We start from the raw sequence: 17,727 nt of genomic DNA, 5'->3' as shown, positions 1-17,727 counted from the left end.
AATGTTTATCTTTTTACACGAAACAGCTGTGGCAGTGACGTAAATCTCACTGTTCGCAGTATGGAATGTTATGGTAGAGTGACGTCGTAACTTCAGTGTTACAACATTTTTGCTTCCAACACCGACAAGCTGCCTGTTGGCCCGGACCTTATATAAAGACATTGTCTTTATCTCCTTTCCACACGCTATTTCAAAACATCCCAAATTTGGGTAGAATCCCCCCAGATCGGCCAAAACTGAACCTACAAAAAAATGGGTAAACTGTGTTGGGAGTGACCGAACTTTTTGTCAGTGCGAACCTCAACCTGAGCTAGGTTTTAAAAACCAAAGGAGTTTGTCAGAAAACAAGCAGACCCAATCTTGATACCCGATCCAGGTTGGATCTGAATAATTAACGAATTCGCTAATTATAATAGTGTAAATTCACTTAGTAACCTAAATATAAAATTTAATCTTTATCGGTTGATAAAGGTACATTGCATTTGTTTTACGGTTTTCAGTATAATAACTATTATATTATATTATATTATATACTAATACCACTATTGGTTATCATTTAAATAGGTAAGCAAAACGATGAAGGAAGTTCAGGATATGGACGGACGACGTTACATAGAACTAGGATATGACTGCTACGCTGAATTGGTCGGTGACAATGCAGCAGCTGTTGCGGATGTTTCTTAGGTCGAAAATCAGCAGACTAATCCATCACCAGAAGTCGAAGGTCATCTCAATGGCGAACTCGAGTTAATCAAAATTAGACTTGATGGGATCGAAACCAAATTGGAGAAATTAGTTCTGTTTATGGCGAACATCGATAAATTAATGTCAACGAAAAAATCCGGATCAACAGCACCTGAGAAAAAGGGAAACCAAGAATGCTTTTTGGAATTTGCTGATCTTTGTCCAGTTCAAGATGAGAACAGATTGAAATTGTTGGAAAAGAACTTGAATGATAGGATGTACACTGACAAGTTATACCGTTTCTTCCATACCGAATACAGTTTGAACGGGAAGCGCGAAGGATCTCCGTTCTTCAAAACTATCATGAGAAGAATGCTTGTGCCAACTATTCTTCTACCATTCTCATGGAAAGGGTTTTCAAGAAAGGTTCCTGGGCCAGAATCTACAGCGGATAACAGAAGCTTCAAGGAAACTTTTCCAGGATTCGTTGCATTCATACAACGCATTGTATGTGCTGCTGATATTGCACACACTGTGGAGGCCAACGACGCTTGCTTTAGCCAGTTTCTCCGTCAGAAAAATGTTGAGGTTCAACGATTTCTGGAAGGCAAGCAAGGTCGGTGGGCAAACTGTACTCGTCAACGAAAGTGTTTTTCGAAGGATGTTGCAAAACGGTAAAGATTCAGATTCAACGGCTGGTCTGGATGATGTCCCACTTAAATCTAATTAACTCGGTTGGATTCGATAATTTGTTGGTTTACGGTGTTTCAGTTCGACAGTAAAATATGTAGAGAAATAAATTATGGCAAACGATGTGTTATTTACACACCAAAAAATTCTGAATTTTACTGACGATGTAAACATCCATGCATGCAAACATTCATACATGTAATCTTCCTTTTCACGTAAACTAGCAGCTTGCAAGAAATGTTGCAAACAAAAGTGGACAGTTGCATACAATATATGGAATATAACATGACATGTCTCATAAATTTTCACCATCTATAACCTAAACTTGTATGATATATGACGCTCCATTTATGTGCATCATAGTAACGGAAATTTACACTACTTTTTTTTAACTGTGTATTAACAATGAGAAATTATACTCAAAAACATTTACATTAAAGTGTGTTTAAGGCCATCGTTCGGACATTTTGAGCCGTTTGTCTGTGATTTGGGTGGTTTTCCAGGAAACGTCCCGAAAATCCTGTGAAGGAAAGCGAATATCGGGAAACAAATTCCGTCCGATTGTAGCCGAGGATTTTGTTTTCCTAGTGGGGTAAAATTTGGGTGGAAAAGTGCATTCAACTTCAAGTGGTGTGCTTTTTCCGGGAAAGTGGCATTTCCACCCAAAGAGAATATGCACGTGAGTGTATATGTGCGCGCAAGGAAATGCAATCTTGCGCCTATGTTTTCCCGGGAATTTCCCAAGAAAGTATATCATATTTTTATACCAGGACATTCTGCAGACTATGCACAACATGATGGTATACATAAACATATGATTTTCGAAAATTTGTAGCATGGTTTTTCAATTTCCAAACCATGCGCCAAACATTCTCGCTGTAAATTCGTCACGGACATAGTAAAGAAGCAATCAGCAATTACGCATTTGTTTTACCACGTTGCCACATTTTCTTGTTCGTAGGTCCACGAGTCCTTTTTCGCTAGTTCGCTCATCATATCAAATTGATCAGGAATTCTTCCGAATGTCAAAAATTATAACGAAGACCTAAGACGGATCCGAAATTGAAATTGAGATCTCCATATATTCTTTCATCATATCAAACTGAACAGGAGTTCTTCAAAATCTTATCTTATCTATCGAAGACCTACGACTTATCGGGAATTGAAATCGAATCCTGCATATTCCCTCATCACATCAAATTGATCATTAATTCTTCCGAATAATCAGAAATTATATATAAAACGTATGACTAATCGGAAATTGAAAATGAGTTCTCCATATATTCCACCAACACATCAAATTGATCATAAATCCTTCTGTAGACATTCGGGCAGTTAGAATATATTTCAAAATACAAGGATGGTCAAAAATTCTTCCAAACTATCAGAAGTTATATGGAAACCCTTCGATTGATTGCAAATTGAAATCAAATTCTCCATTAATTCCTTGATCATATCATATTGGAATTATCAGGAATTATTCCGAATAATAAGAAATTATATCGGAAAATGAAATCGAGTTCTCCATATGTTCCCTCATCACATCAAATTGATCAGGATTTCTTGCAAATTATCAGAATTAATATCGAACACGTATGACTAATTGGAAATTGAAATTGAGTTCTCCATATATTCCATCAACATATCAAATTAATCAGAAATCCTTCTGAAGAACTTCGGGCAGTTCGAATGTATTTCAAAATACAAGGATGATCAGGAATTATTTCGAAATTTCACCGAATTATCAGAAGTTATATGGAAACCCTATGACTGATTGGAAATTGAAATCGATTTCACCATAATGTGTACCCTATGTACCATATCAAAGTGTTCAGAAATTCTTCCGGATTATCAGAAATTATATTGAAGGTCTTCGACTAATAGAACAATTGCAACAAAGTTTCCATATATATCTCAATCAAATCAGGTTGATCAGGAATTCTTTCGAATTATCAGAAATTATAAAAAAAAAACTTCCTGATCAGAAATTAAAATCGAGTTGTCCATATCAAATTGATCAGGAATTCTTTCGTGTGACCAAAAATTGTATCGAATACCTACGAATGGTGGGAAATTGAAATCGAGTTTTATCAGGACATCTTCCGAATTATCAGAAATTATATCGAAGACCTACGACTGATCGGAAATTGAAATCGAATGATCCATATACACCCTAGCAAAGTGATAATGAATTCTTCCGAATTATCAGAAATCATATTCAGGGCCTTCGACTTATAGAAGAATTGTCATCGATTTTTCCATATAGGTATATCTTTATCATATCAGGTTGATCGGCTATACTTCCGAATTATCAGAAATTATATCGAAAACATACGGCTAATTGGAAATTAAAATTGAGTTCCCCAGATATTCCCTCATAATATCAGATTTATAAGGAATTCTTCCGAATCAGCAGAAATTATAAAAAAGACCAATTACTGATCGGAAATTGAATTCGAGGTCTTTGAATATTTCCTCATCATATCAAAGTGATCAGGAATTCTTCCGAATTATCAGAAATTAAATCGAAAATCTACGACTGATCGGAAATTGAAATCAATTCTCCGTACATTCATCACATCAAATTGATCAGAAATTCTTGCGAATTATCAGAAATTATACCTAACACGTATGACTAATTGGAAATTGAAATTGAGTTCTCCATATATTCCATCAATATATCAAATTGATCAGAAATCCTTCTGAAGACATTCGGGAAGTTAGACTGATTTTAAAAATACAAGGATGGTTAGAAATTATTTTGAAATTCTTTCAAATTATCAGAGGTTATATGGAATCCCTACGACTGATTGGAAATTGAAATCGCATTCTCCATTAATTCCCTCATCATATCATATTGATCAGAATTGTTTACGAATTATCAGAAATTGCCACTGATTGGAAATTGAAATCGAGTTCTCCATATATTCCATCATCACATAAATTGATCAGGAATTCTCCCGAATTATAAGAAATTACATCGAAGACCTACGACTGACGGGAAATTGAAATTGAGTTCTCCATATATTCCATCACCATATCAAATTGATCAGAAATTCTTCTGAAGATCTTCGGGCAGTTAGAATGTATTTCAAAATACAACGATAGTCAGGAAATATTTCAAAATTCTTCCGAATTATCAGAAGTTAGTTGGAAGCTTTACGGCTGATCAGAAATTGGTATCGAGTTCTCCGTATATTTTCTTATCATGTTTAATTGATCATAAATTCATCTGAAGATCTTTTCAGTTGGAATGTATTTCAAAATATAAGGATCTCAGGAATAATGTCGAGACCTTCAAATGACCAAAAATTGAATCTACATCGTTTGAATAGTATCCCACCATATAAGAATGATCAGGAATTATTCCAAATTCTCACATCATATAAAATTCTTTCGAATCATCAGAAATTATATAGAAGCCTTACGGCTGATCAGAATTTTTTTTCTCCGAAACACTTTTTATTGTAATTCTGGTTTATTGTAAGAATTTCAATCACATGAATAGTGCATCGCAATTTCATAAAAATAATAATTAGGAAGCCATTATCCAATCTTAATCTAAAGAATTTGAGTGTGTGTGGGTGAAAACAAATATAGCAGGTGAAACTTTTAGATTCGCCACAGATTATGATTGTAATATTTCTATTGAAATATTCTTCCAAATAGCCGAATAAATAGTATCTTAATTTCCTCCTGAAATTAAAATTCATATCTATGGCATTTTCAATCAGCGCATGCTGATTTCATTCATTTCTGATTCAGAAAATCAGAGCATTCTGCTCGCAGTCATTGGTGTAAATGAGACATTGCAGTTTATTTAAAAAAAATTGTTTTCTTAGGACTAAACCAAATAAATCAAGTAAAAATCAGCAGAATCGCTTTCAAGATTTTTTACTTAGTCTAGTCACACGATAAAAGCGCAAGAGGTGATGTCTATATAAAACACATATGTTATGGTAAATATAATTGGCTAGCGCAACTTAATTATAATTATAACGCAACCTACTAATTTGGGCATGTTGTAAATAAATTTCATCCTTGCAACGAATGGATTTTTTTTATGTTTCCATCATCAATTAACAAAAGTTATTATTCTGGGGTATTTAATTGTGTGAAAAAAGGGCATAAAATGAGATCTCATACTTCCAATGCAGATGCAATTTTTTGGAGAATCTTTACATTCTACTTTCAAAAAACTCATGGGCTCTTTAGAAAAAGCTTGATACTGTTAATAGAATTGTACACCATATTCTTGATAAAATTCCCAATTTTTGCAAACATCTTTTTTTTTTGGGAAAAAATAGAATGTCAACTTATTTTTAGTTATCTTACGTTTCTCTTCTACACACCATACTTGGGATGATAAAACATGAATAAAATGTATTCGAAAAACAAGAACATTACTTGTATCATATAATGAAGTTATAATTCGGTATTGCAACTCTTAATTACCTGTTTATAACACATTTATAACTGATGGTATTTGATGAAAATTTGCTAGTCATGTGTACCACATGTTATTACTTTCATATTTTAAATAAGTTATATTTAAGATGTATTCATATTTGCTCACGTTTCTAAAACTGACATACGAAAAGATGTTGTTTATAAGGCTAGCAAGTTTTCACCAAGTTTTTTTTTATAAATATGTTGTAAACCGATAATTGAGACATTCAATACCGAATTATAACTTCAAGATAAACAGCATGTCAGAAAAGTTGAATACTTCACAAAAACAATACAACAAGACGTTTTGCAAGCAATTAATATAGAACTTATTCACAACTGGGATTTGTTTTATTTGTCAAGAACGATGTTGCAAGTGATACTTGGGAACGGACCGTCAGAAAATTGTAAGATACTGCGAGAAAAAAATCTAATTCATTTCAAGTCCTGTCAAGAGTTCCTCAGGGCTCGCACTTCGAACCTCTTCTTTTCATTTTGTACGTTCACGATATCTCTCTTATTTTGAAAAAGCTCAAACTGCTTATTCATGCTGATGAAGTATATGTTTTTTTAGACGTGGTGTTGTAAAAGTTTGTTTGATAAAATAAATAATATATAAAATAAAAGATTTACGTGTTTTTCTAGATTCTAAATAAGCAATTGTGGATCATTATAACACAATAATTCTTAGAGCAGGCAATTCATATTTATTTTATAAAGCAATTTTATTTTATAAAGCGTTTTGGTTTCCACTTTACACCTTACACAATTGAACGAATAGAGTCAATCCAAAAGTAGTTTTTATTATATGAGTTAATTGGGATGGACAGCATTTCTTCTCCCATCTTATGAAGCATGTTGCTTGTTAATCAACATCAGGTATTGAAAGAGCATCGTCTCTTGGTCTCTTCCGTAAACAATATAGCTTCGCAACGCATTGACTCAGGTTATTTATTATCAAGACTTAATTTTTATGCACCGTTTCGAAAATTGCGTAATAGACATTTGTTCGCGGTAGATCGCCAACGCACTAGCTAAGCGAAATATGGACCGATAAGTCAGATGATATCTATATATAATGAAAACTGTGAAATGATAGTCCTAAATATGTCACCGCTAAAATTGAAAAATAATTCCAAGCACTGCGAAATCATAGATCATAAGTAATGATATTATAATGTAATCTACGCTTTTGATTAACGACTAACTAAATAAATAAAATGATAAATTGATATAATATTTCCTTATCAAATCGAAATTATTAAACATTCTTATGAAGATCTTCGGTCAGTAAGAATGCATTTCAAAATATAAGAATCACATGATTAAACATTAAAAATAATTGCATTGAATATTCTCTCATCATATGAGGTTGATTAGGAATACTTTCGAACTATCAAAAATTATATCGAAGACCTTGGACTAATAAAAAAATTGAAATCGAGTTCTCCATATATTTCTTTATCATATAAAAAAAATCCTTGGTTTGTTTCCGTCGATTTTCTTTTGCGTACTGAGTACCAATGCTACCGGCACCAGGGAGATAGTTTCCACACCTGGACCCTACATATCGGCCCATCAACTCATGGACTGGGGAACAACGGTTTAACTTCCCTTCCGAAGGAAGGCGTGATAAGAAATTTTATTCCTCAGAAAACCCCGGTGGTGCCGACTTGGATTGAACCCAGGCCTTTTGGGAATCACGCTTACCACTACACCACCAGCGCCCCTTTTATAACAAATATATCAGCAATTATTCTGAAGATCTTCAGTCAATAAGAACGTATTTTCATAACATAGCGTTGAACAGGAATCATGTCGAAGATCTGTAAACGGTCAGAAATTGAAATAAAATCCTTTGAATATTCGAAGTTTTGCTACATTCTATCTGACCGACGATCATCATAATAATTACTGATCACTTTGATATGATGAGCGAATATATGGAGAATCGATTTCAATTTCCTGTAAGTCGTAAGTCTTCGATATAAATTCTGATAAATTGGAGGAATTACTGATCAACCTCATATGGGACGATAATATTCAAAAGATTGAATTTCAATTTAAGATCATTTGAAAGACTTCGACTAACCATCTTTATATTTTGAAAATACATTCTAACTGACCGAAGATCTTCGGAAGATGACTTGATATGAGAAGCGAATATATGGAGAACACAATATAAATTTTTCTATAAGTTGGAAGTCCTCGAAATAATTTCTTATAATTCGGAAGAATTCCTAACCAATCTCATATGATGTAAGAATATTCAAATGGTTTTATTTCAAGATCATTTGCAGATCGTCTACATGGCTCCTGATCAATGCTAAATTTTGAAAATACATTCTTACAGACCAAAGATAACCAGAAGGACTCCCGATCACTCTGATATGACCAGGGAATATATGGAGAGCTCGATTTCAATCTCCGATCGAAGGTCTTCGTATCATTTATGATAATTCGAATGAAATATTTATCAAACTGACATTGTTGGATAGTATTCAACGGGTTTAAAACAAATTTTTGATTATTTGAAAGTCTTCTTTATGATTCCTGATCATTATTACATTTTGTAAATACATTCTTATTGACCAACTGACAATTTCTATTCAATTTGATGGAAAAAGGATATATATGGAGAGCTCGATTTCAATTCTTCTTTTAATCGAAGGCCTTCGGTATAATATATGATAATTCGGAAGAATTCCTGATCACTTTGATATGATGAAGGAATATATGGAAAACTCGATTTGGATTTCCGATCAGTCGTAAGCCTTCGATATAATGTATGATAATTCGGAAGAATTCCTTGTCAATTTGATATGGTCATGGAATAAGGAGAACTCGATTTCAATATCTGGTCAGAAATAGTTTTTTTTTTAAATAATTTCTGATAATTCGAAAGAATTCCTGATCAACCTGATTTGATTGAGATATATATGGAAACTTGGTTGAAATTGTTCTATTAGTCGTAGATTTTCGATTTAATTTCTGATAATTCGGAAGAATTCCTGATCACTTTGATATGATGAGGAAATATTCAAAGACCTCGAATTCAATTTCCGATCAGTAATTGGTCTTTTTTATAATTTCTGCTGATTCGGAAGAATTCCTTATAAATCTGATATTATGAGGGAATATCTGGGGAACTCAATTTTAATTTCCAATTAGCCGTATGTTTTCGATATAATTTCTGATAATTCGGAAGTATAGCCGATCAACCTGATATGATAAAGATATACCTATATGGAAAAATCGATGACAATTCTTCTATAAGTCGAAGGCCCTGAATATGATTTCTGATAATTCGGAAGAATTCATTATCACTTTGCTAGGGTGTATATGGATCATTCGATTTCAATTTCCGATCAGTCGTAGGTCTTCGATATAATTTCTGATAATTCGGAAGATGTCCTGATAAAACTCGATTTCAATTTCCCACCATTCGTAGGTATTCGATACAATTTTTGGTCACACGAAAGAATTCCTGATCAATTTGATATGGACAACTCGATTTTAATTTCTGATCAGGAAGTTTTTTTTTTATAATTTCTGATAATTCGAAAGAATTCCTGATCAACCTGATTTGATTGAGATATATATGGAAACTTTGTTGCAATTGTTCTATTAGTCGAAGACCTTCAATATAATTTCTGATAATCCGGAAGAATTTCTGAACACTTTGATATGGTACATAGGGTACACATTATGGTGAAATCGATTTCAATTTCCAATCAGTCATAGGGTTTCCATATAACTTCTGATAATTCGGTAGAATTTCGAAATAATTCCTGATCATCCTTGTATTTTGAAATACATTCGAACTGCCCGAAGATCTTCAGAAGGATTTCTGATTAATTTGATATGTTGATGGAATATATGGAGAACTCAATTTCAATTTCCAATTAGTCATTCGTGTTCGATATTAATTCTGATAATTTGGCAGAAATCCTGATCAATTTGATGTGATGAGGGAACATATGGAGAACTCGATTTCATTTTCCGATATAATTTCTTATTATTCGGAATAATTCCTGATAATTCCAATATGATATGATCAAGGAATTAATGGAGAATTTGATTTCAATTTGCAATCAATCGAAGGGTTTCCATATAACTTCTGATAGTTTGGAAGAATTTTTGACCATCCTTGTATTTTGAAATATATTCTAACTGCCCGAATGTCTACAGAAGGATTTATGATCAATTTGATGTGTTGGTGGAATATATGGAGAACTCATTTTCAATTTCCGATTAGTCATACGTTTTATATATAATTTCTGATTATTCGGAAGAATTAATGATCAATTTGATGTGATGAGGGAATATGCAGGATTCGATTTCAATTCCCGATAAGTCGTAGGTCTTCGATAGATAAGATAAGATTTTGAAGAACTCCTGTTCAGTTTGATATGATGAAAGAATATATGGAGATCTCAATTTCAATTTCGGATCCGTCTTAGGTCTTCGTTATAATTTTTGACATTCGGAAGAATTCCTGATCAATTTGATATGATGAGCGAACTAGCGAAAAAGGACTCGTGGACCTACGAACAAGAAAATGTGGCAACGTGGTAAAACAAATGCGTAATTGCTGATTGCTTCTTTACTATGTCCGTGACGAATTTACAGCGAGAATGTTTGGCGCATGGTTTGGAAATTGAAAAACCATGCTACAAATTTTCGAAAATCATATGTTTATGTATACCATCATGTTGTGCATAGTCTGCAGAATGTCCTGGTATAAAAATATGGTATACTTTCTTGGGAAATTCCCGGGAAAACATAGGCGCAAGATTGCATTTCCTTGCGCACACATATACACTCACGTGCATATTCTCTTTGGGTGGAAATGCCACTTTCCCGGAAAAAGCACACCACTTGAAGTTGAATGCACTTTTCCACCCAAATTTTACCCCACTAGGAAAACAAAATCCTTGGCTACAATCGGACGGAATTTGTTTCCCGATATTCGCTTTCCTTCACAGGATTTTCGGGACGTTTCCTGGAAAACCACCACGGAAGAGAAAGTCGATGAAGAGAATCGATCAATGCAGATAAGAGCTTTTGAAATGTTTATCTAGAATTGCTTCACGCTTGATGAAAAACAGTGATGAGCACTGTGGAAAAACACTTATCGACTCACAAGTTTAACTGAATTTGACAGTTTTTTTTTTTTCATTCTTGATGCTTCAGTTTTGCCTTCTGGGCAATTTTTGGAAAGAAAATGTGCCGTTCTTGAATTTGATAAGCTTTGAGAAGTAGGAAATTTGTTTATTGAGTCGGTTACTATGGAAACGAATTTATTACGCGGTATAAAACACACTATCCCCTTGTTGTTGACATGACTTCTATAAAGCCTATCTACGGGTGTTTGTTTTGATCATAACTCTCCAGAAGACGGTCGTGGACGGACAAATTAACCACCATTTGAAAGCTCTTTTAATGTAGTTTTAGATGCATTTGATTTCATCTGCACCTTTTTGCACCTAAGAAAGATACGCAAGTCCAAAATATGAGGAAAATAGAAGAAAATTTATCAATAACTCATCCTATTAAAATGATGCAGGTATAGTATGTTCTAGAACGATGTGTATTTTAGTATACCAATCAACTTTGTTGAACATAATGAGGACCTAAAATTAAAGAATATATGTGTTTTGATGAAAAACGTGTTTTTGGGGGTCCGTCCTCAAACAACGCTCTCTATCTCGATTTGAGTGAAATTTAGGACTTTTATGTCTTCAGCAAAGTTGTTTTTAATCATTTTTGCTACAACTTTGCTGAAAACGTCAACCATTTATCTCGACATTGTGAAAAAATAAATATTTCATTTCACTTTTAGGGGGATTAATCACAAAACCCATGCCTTTAAAATATGAAGCATGTCATATTCATCAACTTTGTTCAAGACGTCCTTACTCTAAATCCGCTCTCCATGGTGCTATTAATTAAGAGCGTCAAAATGTACTTTTCAACCACTGTGCAATGACTGCGAGCAGAATGCTCTCATTTTCTGAATCAGAAATGAATGAAATCAGCATGCGTTGATTGAAAATGCCATAGATATGAATTTTAATTTCAGGAGGAAATTAAGATACTATTTATTCGGCTATTTGGAAGAATATTTCAATAGAAGTATAACAATCATAATCTGTGGCGAATATAAAAGTTTCACCTGCTATATTTGTTTTCACCCACACACGCTCAAATTTTTTAGATTAAGATTGGATAATGACTTCCTAATTATTATTTTTATGAAATTGCGATGCACTTTTCATGTGATTGAAATTCTTACAATAAACCAGAATTACAATAAAAAGTGTTTCGGAGAAAAAAATCTGATCAGCCGTAAGGCTTCTATATAATTTCTGATGATTCGAAAGAATTTTATATGATGCGAGAATTTGGAATAATTCCTGATCATTCTTATATGGTGGGATACTATTCAAACGATGTAGATTCAATTTTTGGTCATTTGAAGGTCTCGACATTATTCCTGAGATCCTTATATTTTGAAATACATTCCAACTGAAAAGATCTTCAGATGAATTTATGATCAATTAAACATGATAAGAAAATATACGGAGAACTCGATACCAATTTCTGATCAGCCGTAAAGCTTCCAACTAACTTCTGATAATTCGGAAGAATTTCGAAATATTTCCTGACTATCGTTGTATTTTGAAATACATTCTAACTGCCCGAAGATCTTCAGAAGGATTTCTGATCAATTTGATGTGTTGGTGGAATATATGGAGAACTCATTTTCAATTTCCGATTAGTCATACGTTTTATATATAATTTCTGATTATTCGGAAGAATTAATGATCAATTTGATGTGATGAGGGAATATGCAGGATTCGATTTCAATTCCCGATAAGTCGTAGGTCTTCGATAGATAAGATAAGATTTTGAAGAACTCCTGTTCAGTTTGATATGATGAAAGAGTATATGGAGATCTCAATTTCAATTTCGGATCCGTCGTAGGTCTTCGATATAATTTTTAACATTCGGAAGAATTCCTGATCAATTTGATATGATGAGCAAACTAGCGAAAAAGGACTCGTGGACCTACGAACAAGAAAATGTGGCAACGTGGTAAAACAAATGCGTAATTGCTGATTGCTTCTTTACTATGTCCGTGACGAATTTACAGCGAGAATGTTTGGCGCATGGTTTGGAAATTGAAAAACCATGCTACAAATTTTCGAAAATCATATGTTTATGTCTGCAGAATGTCCTGGTATAAAAATATGGTATACTTTCTTGGGAAATTCCCGGGAAAACATAGGCGCAAGATTGCATTTCCTTGCGCACACATATACACTCACGTGCATATTCTCTTTGGGTGGAAATGCCACTTTCCCGGAAAAAGCACACCACTTGAAGTTGAATGCACTTTTCCACCCAAATTTTACCCCACTAGGAAAACAAAATCCTTGGCTACAATCGGACGGAATTTGTTTCCCGATATTCGCTTTCCTTCACAGGATTTTCGGGACGTTTCCTGGAAAACCACCCAAATCACAGACAAACGGCTCAAAATGTCCGAACGATGGCCTTAAGTGGAATAAACACCGATTCTGGTAAGTTGATGTCAATACAATCGATTTTAACCATTTTACAGGAGAGTTTTTCCAACGTATACAGTTGTGAAGAATTTATTTGTAAATCACAACCGAACACGTACAGTGATGATGATCGTACTGGTTTGGTGAAAAAATCAAAAATATTGCAAAGTAGGTTTCCATACAACTGAATGGTATTAGTCGACGATTTATGAACAATATACTTAACTGAAACTATCTCGCATCTATCTGTTAAAATCCAGTGATCTGCGTCAGATTTAGTGTCTAAACAAAAGTTGCCAAAATCAATGAATGAATAAATATCCGTATCCGAATATGCAAAAAGCTGGGCATCATCTTTGGATTGCTTTGTTTTCAAAATCGGTGTGATATTTTTGGATTTCACAAATATTTTGCTAGAAATATTTGATTGAATTTCGCAGACTCGTTTTGCAACTTGTGAAAGGGGCATATTCCCACTACGAATTAACCTTTTCAAACAATATAGTTTGGATTCAAATGGATATGCATCAAATGAGTCTAATGAACCAAATCTTTCCACGTCATCCACTAAATGTGATAAGTTATGCATGTTGCTGCGAAACATTTGGGTACCATACAATATTTTCGTCTCCTCTAAAAAGTAGTTTCTGGCTACCAAGTAGTTTTCAAGTGTTTGGTCATGCCTTGAGCAGATTTGTTTAGCACAATAGAAATTTAAAAAATGTTCAGATATCTCTTTCTTCTCAAAATATTTTGCAGTGATAATTGGACTGAGATACAAAAGAAAGGTTCTGAGCTCGGTTCCCTTCCAACGTGGTAACTGGTCCAAGCCTCGAACGGGCCTTTTGATTTCTCGAGGCAGTTTACAGCTCTGCAAAAAGCTCGATACGGTTTCGATTTGATGAGCTGACCATTTTGCGTCATGGTTGTTTAAAGATCCACACTTCCAGCCATTCAAAAATCTTTTGGTTATGCCAAGATCGATCAGGTGCAGGGCATCTCCAATAGGGAAGTCTTCAACCATATCCAATCCAACTATTGATTCCAAGATAGAATCCTGCTTATGATGGCCTTCATATGCACGAGATCTAAACTTTTGGTCATTTCTTAGCGCTGCGTTAATATCTGGATATGTCATGGTTCTAAAAACATGGCAGTATTCCCCTTCGGTCACACATTTTAGACAGGAGTTATACCCATTATGGCCGATAACACCTGAAACAATTTTATGTATAATGCATTGAAGAAAATGTGATGCATAGATCTTGCTGGAGTATGACTAATAAAACAACGTAGCTTCAATTTGACGCTCGTATCCTTGATTGTGATTCCTTGTTCTAGAACTATATTTAATTCGGCAACAAATGGTTCCAGGAATGCGTTCGCGTCTTTAGGTTTACCTTTAACAAGTAGTGAGATGATATTCTGACTTATGCAACTATCATAATACCGAGCCCGCAAAATGCGTGTTCCATTGCCGAAAGGTGAGCTTGTTCGGCACGCATTTCACAGGTTCAGTATTATGACTGTAATTGTATTATTATTTTCACTTACTTCCTCCGCAAAATATCCCCACAATTAGTGGTGACAGAATTTCTCTTAGTTCATGTATATTGACTAAAATTGGCCAAAAAGAGGTCGAAGAGCTTTTAAACGCAGGCAGTCCATCAATATTGATATTTAACGACACTTGCTCTGGGATGTGATCAATCCTGGTTAGATGATCAGTCGAGACTTTTTCCAAACCATAGTGCCAATACTTGCCTCCAAGACGCTCATCAGAAGAAATAACAGCGTGTGACTCTTGATGATGAGTAGAAGAGCATTGAGAGCAGTATGTTTTATTTGAAAATCGACTGCCCATTTTCGAATTTCATTACAGAACTCTTGGGGATCTGCCTTAATAGAATCCAGGTCTACTTCTTCTTCGCTAATATCCAATTTATGATTTTCTTCTGCAACTTCGTTATCATTTGCGGGTCTATGAGGATCAATCGTTGCATTGTTGTATTCAGTGTATCCAGTATCGATGTAATTTTTCATATGGGGATCGGGATCTTTTATGTCACTTTCATTTAGAGGCGCTTCCTTGAGTATGTTTCTTACCAAATCTCTTTTTCGCTTTCTAAAGTTTCCGTTCCTTTTAATTTTGTACCACAAGACTTTATCGGCATCAGAGATTCCACTTGACAGATCCATTTTTCCTATGTGTGCATGTTAATTATCAACATCTCAAATACAAAAATATAACTAAAAGCCTGCAGTTCGAGCATCAAAAAGTTCTAAATAGGAACGTTTTAAACGGTTTTTGATTTGGAACATGTTTCGTGTTTTATCAAGTTTAACGTGTTGCAGACAACTTAAAACATACTATTGCTATTTATGTATCCTAAGGTGTGAAATACGCTCATGTTAATGTATAGCATAATAAAAACGAAATAATAACGAAAGATGTTTTTAAATGCGCTTATAGCACTCGAATAAAATAACTTACCAAGAATATTATTTCATAACATGTTTTGTTTGTTACTTTAATATCATCTTGAGGACAACTTCAAAACGCGCTATTGCTATTTATTTGTCATGAGGTGTCAAATACACTCATGTTATAATAAAACATCTTAAAAACGTAATAATGACGAAAGATGTTTAAAAAAAACGCTTATAGTACTCTTATAAGACAACTTTTCATGAATATTATTTTCTAACTTGTTTTGTGTGTTACTTGGGTAAGAAAAATGGCTCTAATGTTGCCATTTGGATCTACAGATAAGCCCGTCGATAAAAATTTCGTGTTCTTCCATTTTTCGAAGAACAATGCGTCATCTGGACAATACAATATGGATATTTTTGTTTGCTAATAAAACATTGTCAAAAAATTCTTTTCACTTATGGTATTAGAAACATTAACCCTATGTGATTGCATTTTATGGGATATGCCAGTGAATTCAAGAACCAAATCATCCAATTCTTCATTTTTCTATCCTGCTTTTTTGCTAAATTTTGAAGCTACCATTTACAGCTGTTGTCCCATCTACTATCCGAGCATTCATCCAGTGATCGCTTGTGTACAAAAAGAACCGTTAGAAAACCTTCCAACACTAACCGCACAATTCACTTATCGCATTAAGCAAAACTGTTGTTTGAACCTCGAATCCTCATTTAAAAAAAAAAGTCGCGTAAATCATATTCCAAACACTACTTCCCAAGGAAGCAGTGCTCTACTACTAGCTCCAGCAATTTCTGTACCACCCGGTAGCACGCAGCTGGACGACGCGACGCTGCTAAATAATAAAACAGTCAGTCTTAACACTACATCCACCATAAAGGCGGCCCCTTTTGTGGTCTAGACTAATTTTGTCTCCCACATTTCCTCGCTGGCTGTTGTTGGCTATGGGGGCTAGCACTAAAAACAGCATACAATTGCTACAACCCACAGCTACGATTTTTAATGGATGAATTAAGTGTAACACTTTTTTCCTGGTAGAAGATCTTTCATGTCGTAGGTTACATCTATGGAAGGGTATATAAAATAGAACTACTGAATATAGAATTGACAGTGGTGTGTGAAATAATCACCATTAGGTTGGGGAGAACAGGTTTGGATCAATACGGGAATATTGGTAACTATTTACTTTCAAGATGACAACATGGCAATAAATGAACCAATGGGAAAAAAGAAATGCAAAATATAAGTATTCTGCCTATGATCCCATATCAGTCCCATATGGAAAAAGTAGGCATTGAGAAAATGGCAGTCGAAGTTACGAAGTGCGATTTCCATGTAAATATTTGAAAAATCATGGTAATTTTATTATTATTTTTTCTAGTTAAAATTAGGTGCATTGATACTTGCATGTTGAAAAATGGAAAAATTGGCAACTAAAAGAGCAGAACTGAAAATTCACCTCTGGATGATTTAATTTGAGAATTGGACTGGTATACGATAACTTTGCTTGATGGGACAAACTGACTTGATGTTGTTTTCATATTTTTCATGATCAATGTCCGTAGTTTTATCATATAATATGAAAGAAGATGCCAATTGATAGTGGATAGCACTGTTATCTCAAAATTGACGAAAATCCATATGGGACTGATATGTTTTTTTTTTTTTTTTTTTTATACTTTATTATAGAGATTTTTAGCCATAGGCTAGTTCATCTCTTAAGGACTGATATGTGATTATAGGCAGTATATGTCTCTAATGACAAAATTATCAAATCAGACGCGTAAATCGAACATACAAAAATATGACCAAACCAGCCGTAGATAAATAGTTAAAATGGCAGCGAGGACAGTGATCAGATAATTAATCCAACAGAAGAAT

At 34.1% G+C, this 17,727-nt stretch overlaps 1 protein-coding gene across 1 annotated transcript in view; it reads left to right on the top strand.

The window, feature by feature from the left end:
- Positions 1–576: 576 nt before the first annotated feature.
- The window catches only part of LOC135701954 (uncharacterized), a 61,986-nt gene continuing 44,835 nt past the window's right edge, over positions 577–17,727 (top strand). Inside the window, exons 1-2 of the mRNA XM_065222903.1 lie at positions 577–645; positions 697–1,358. Coding sequence (XP_065078975.1) covers positions 577–645; positions 697–1,358 — 731 coding nt within the window. The remainder of the gene's footprint in view (positions 646–696; positions 1,359–17,727) is intronic.

The sequence above is a fragment of the Ochlerotatus camptorhynchus genome, unplaced genomic scaffold, assembly GCF_037179485.1.
Source record: "Ochlerotatus camptorhynchus isolate MF236.1 unplaced genomic scaffold, CSIRO-AGI_Acam_v1.1 ptg000180l, whole genome shotgun sequence".
Taxonomy (NCBI): domain Eukaryota; kingdom Metazoa; phylum Arthropoda; class Insecta; order Diptera; family Culicidae; genus Ochlerotatus; species Ochlerotatus camptorhynchus.
Note: the sequence above shows the minus strand (reverse complement) of the source record. Positions and strands in the feature narration are given on the sequence as shown.